Source organism: Perognathus longimembris, chromosome 7 (genome assembly GCF_023159225.1).
Source record: "Perognathus longimembris pacificus isolate PPM17 chromosome 7, ASM2315922v1, whole genome shotgun sequence".
NCBI lineage: Eukaryota > Metazoa > Chordata > Mammalia > Rodentia > Heteromyidae > Perognathus > Perognathus longimembris.
The window spans coordinates 12,242,735-12,244,999 of record NC_063167.1 but is presented as its reverse complement, the minus strand read 5'-3'; the positions used below and the strand labels follow the sequence as shown (position 1 = coordinate 12,244,999).

At 69.6% G+C, this 2,265-nt stretch overlaps 1 protein-coding gene across 1 annotated transcript; it reads right to left on the bottom strand.

The window, feature by feature from the left end:
- Window positions 1–378: 378 nt before the first annotated feature.
- Window positions 379–1,877, bottom strand: Fam43b (family with sequence similarity 43 member B). The gene is made up of 2 exons (XM_048350388.1): window positions 506–1,877; window positions 379–472 (listed from the first exon to the last, which is right to left on the bottom strand). The coding sequence occupies exon 1, from the start codon at window positions 1,874–1,876 to the stop codon at window positions 845–847; it is 1,032 nt and encodes a 343-aa protein (XP_048206345.1). The 5' UTR covers window position 1,877; the 3' UTR covers window positions 379–472; window positions 506–844.
- Between the last annotated feature and the right edge of the window lie 388 nt (window positions 1,878–2,265).

The following is a 2,265-nucleotide window of genomic DNA, read 5'->3' as shown; positions in this document are numbered from 1 at the left end:
CCTGCTGGATGAATACACCCTCCTTCTCCTCCCTCTTGCTATGAGCATTGCCTGCCCATCTGCTTGGGGCATCTCTGTCTCTGAGACCTGACAAAGTATCTCCTTAACTCTTTTGGAGAGCCTGTCTTGTTCCTGATTGTGGGGCACTGATTGTGGGTGCCACTTATCTGACCGCAGAGTGGGGAGGGTGGGAAATCGATGGAGAATACCCTGGCAAAGGCTTGGATAGCTGCCTGGTGCAGAGATCTTACCAGGCCCAACCCATCCTTTGACCCTAGGAGGTGGGACCATCCTAGTCTTCTCCAGAGGGAGGAGGCAAGAGGGTAGATGGTCCTTCCCTGCGTGTTTTGGGCCCCAGGCGCGGTGCCCACGTTGGGCCTGGCCTGGGTTCTCCCCAGTCGGTCTCTCCATCTTTTCCCTCTGAGAACGCTTCTTCGGGGAACACCAGAGGGACCCATGGCAGAGTCACTGCCTCTGCCATGTCTCCGGTAGGGTCCCCACTCACCCTTTTGGGTTTCTGGAAACTCCACTTGCTTCCCTTTCTCCCAGGAGCATCGATGTTTTGAGAGGGCAAAAAGACTTGGTGTAAAGCAAGGGGGCATTTCCAGAAGGGAGGGCCCAGGGAACTCTGGATGTGGGGAGAGACAACCCCCCCCTCCCTCCATCCACCTTAGTAATCAAGCACATTCCAGGCATCCACCTGAGCCAGGGGCGAGGCGACCACCACGGAGGCCACGGAGGGAGGCAGGGTCAGAGACCAGGAGGAGCCAAAGCAGGCAGGGCCGGGTTAGAGGCTGTGAGTCCGGAGGGCCGCTGGGGGGCCGCGGGGCCCGCGCCGGGGCTCTCAGCGCGCCTGGCCCGCCCGCTCCCTGGCGCCGCCGGCCTTCCAGCGGCGGGGCTGCGCGGGCGGCAGGGGCGCCGGGGCGCCCCGCAGGCTGCACGTCCTCAGCTCGCGGGCCAGGCTGAGCACCTCGGGCCGCTCGCGCTGGGGGGCTGCGCCCGGGCGCCCCTCGGCGTGGGGGTCCTGCTCCTCCTGGCCGTCGTCGTCGTCCTCCTCCTCGGGCTCCTCCTCCTCGTCCTCCTCCTGGATGCTGCTGAGGCGGGGCGCGCCGCGGCCGCGCTCGGCGGGCGGCGGCCGGTAGGCGCACTTGGCGTTGAGCAGGCGGCGCAGCGGGGCGCGGGGCAGCGGGGCGGCGGCGCCCCCGGCGCGGAGGTGCTGCTGGCGCACGTGGCGCGCGTCGCTCTGGCGCTGCAGCCGCTTGAAGTCGCTGAAGGCCGCCAGCGCGGCCTGGCGGAGCCGGCGGGCCAGGGAGCGCGCCTTGTGCGCCCGCGCCAGCAGCACGGCGTGGCAGCGCAGCACCACGGCCTTGTGGCGCGCCTGGTGGCGGTAGACCCAGGCGAAGACGCGCGGGTGGCGCGCGTCCGCCGCGCAGTGGGTGATGCGGGGCAGCAGGTAGGCGTGCGTGGGCCTGCGGCCCCCCGAGCCCCCCGGGGCGCCGCGCTCGCACGGCTGCATGCGGATCCCGTGCGGCCCCAGCGTCAGCTTCATCTTCGTGCCCCCGCCCGGCCCGCAGCGCGCCCAGATCTTGCCCACGGCGTCGTCGGTGCAGCCGTCGCCCTTGGCGTGCAGGGTGACGGCGTTGCCCAGGTACCACACGGTGTAGGTGGGGTCCTCCTTGTTGAGCTCCACTTTCTGGCGCCGGCTGCGGAAGACGCGGCCCAGGCGCTCCAGCGGCCAGTCGGGCAGCAGGTCCGGGCAGGAGCGCAGGAAGCTGGAGAGCAGCGACGTGTAGGCCAGCCCGGGGCTCAGGCTCTTCGTCTTGCACTTGGCCTCGTCCTCCACCAGCACGAATTTGTTCCGTCTCCAGGGCAGCATCGCGGCGGCCACAGCGGCTGGCGTGGGGCCGGGGAAGGGGGGGGGGGGTCTCGGGGCGCTTAAGGGTGTCCCGGCCGGTGGCCGGGGAAAGGGGGAAAGCTGTTAGGAACCCCCCTCCCCACCCTCCGTCCCGGAGTCGCGGAAAGCTGGGTGGCGCCGGAGACAGCCGGTGCTCCGGATGCCCAGTGGCACGGCGGGGCTAGCTTCGCAGGTGCCCGGTGCCCAGGCTGGCTGGCCGCCGAGATGCCCGGCGGCGACCGGGAGCCGCGTCCTCCCCGAGGGTGACTCCCACCGTCTTGGGAAGCGACCTGGGGCTGCTGGTGGTGGGGGTCAGAGGTGGTGGAACACCCCCCCCCTCCAGACCCAAATAAGGGGTCGATTCCCACGGT

What these genes read in the sequence shown, in the direction of transcription:
- Fam43b (XM_048350388.1), bottom strand. Translation starts at nt 1,876, where the DNA reads ATGCTGCCCTGGAGACGGAACAAATTCGTGCTGGTGGAGGACGAGGCC.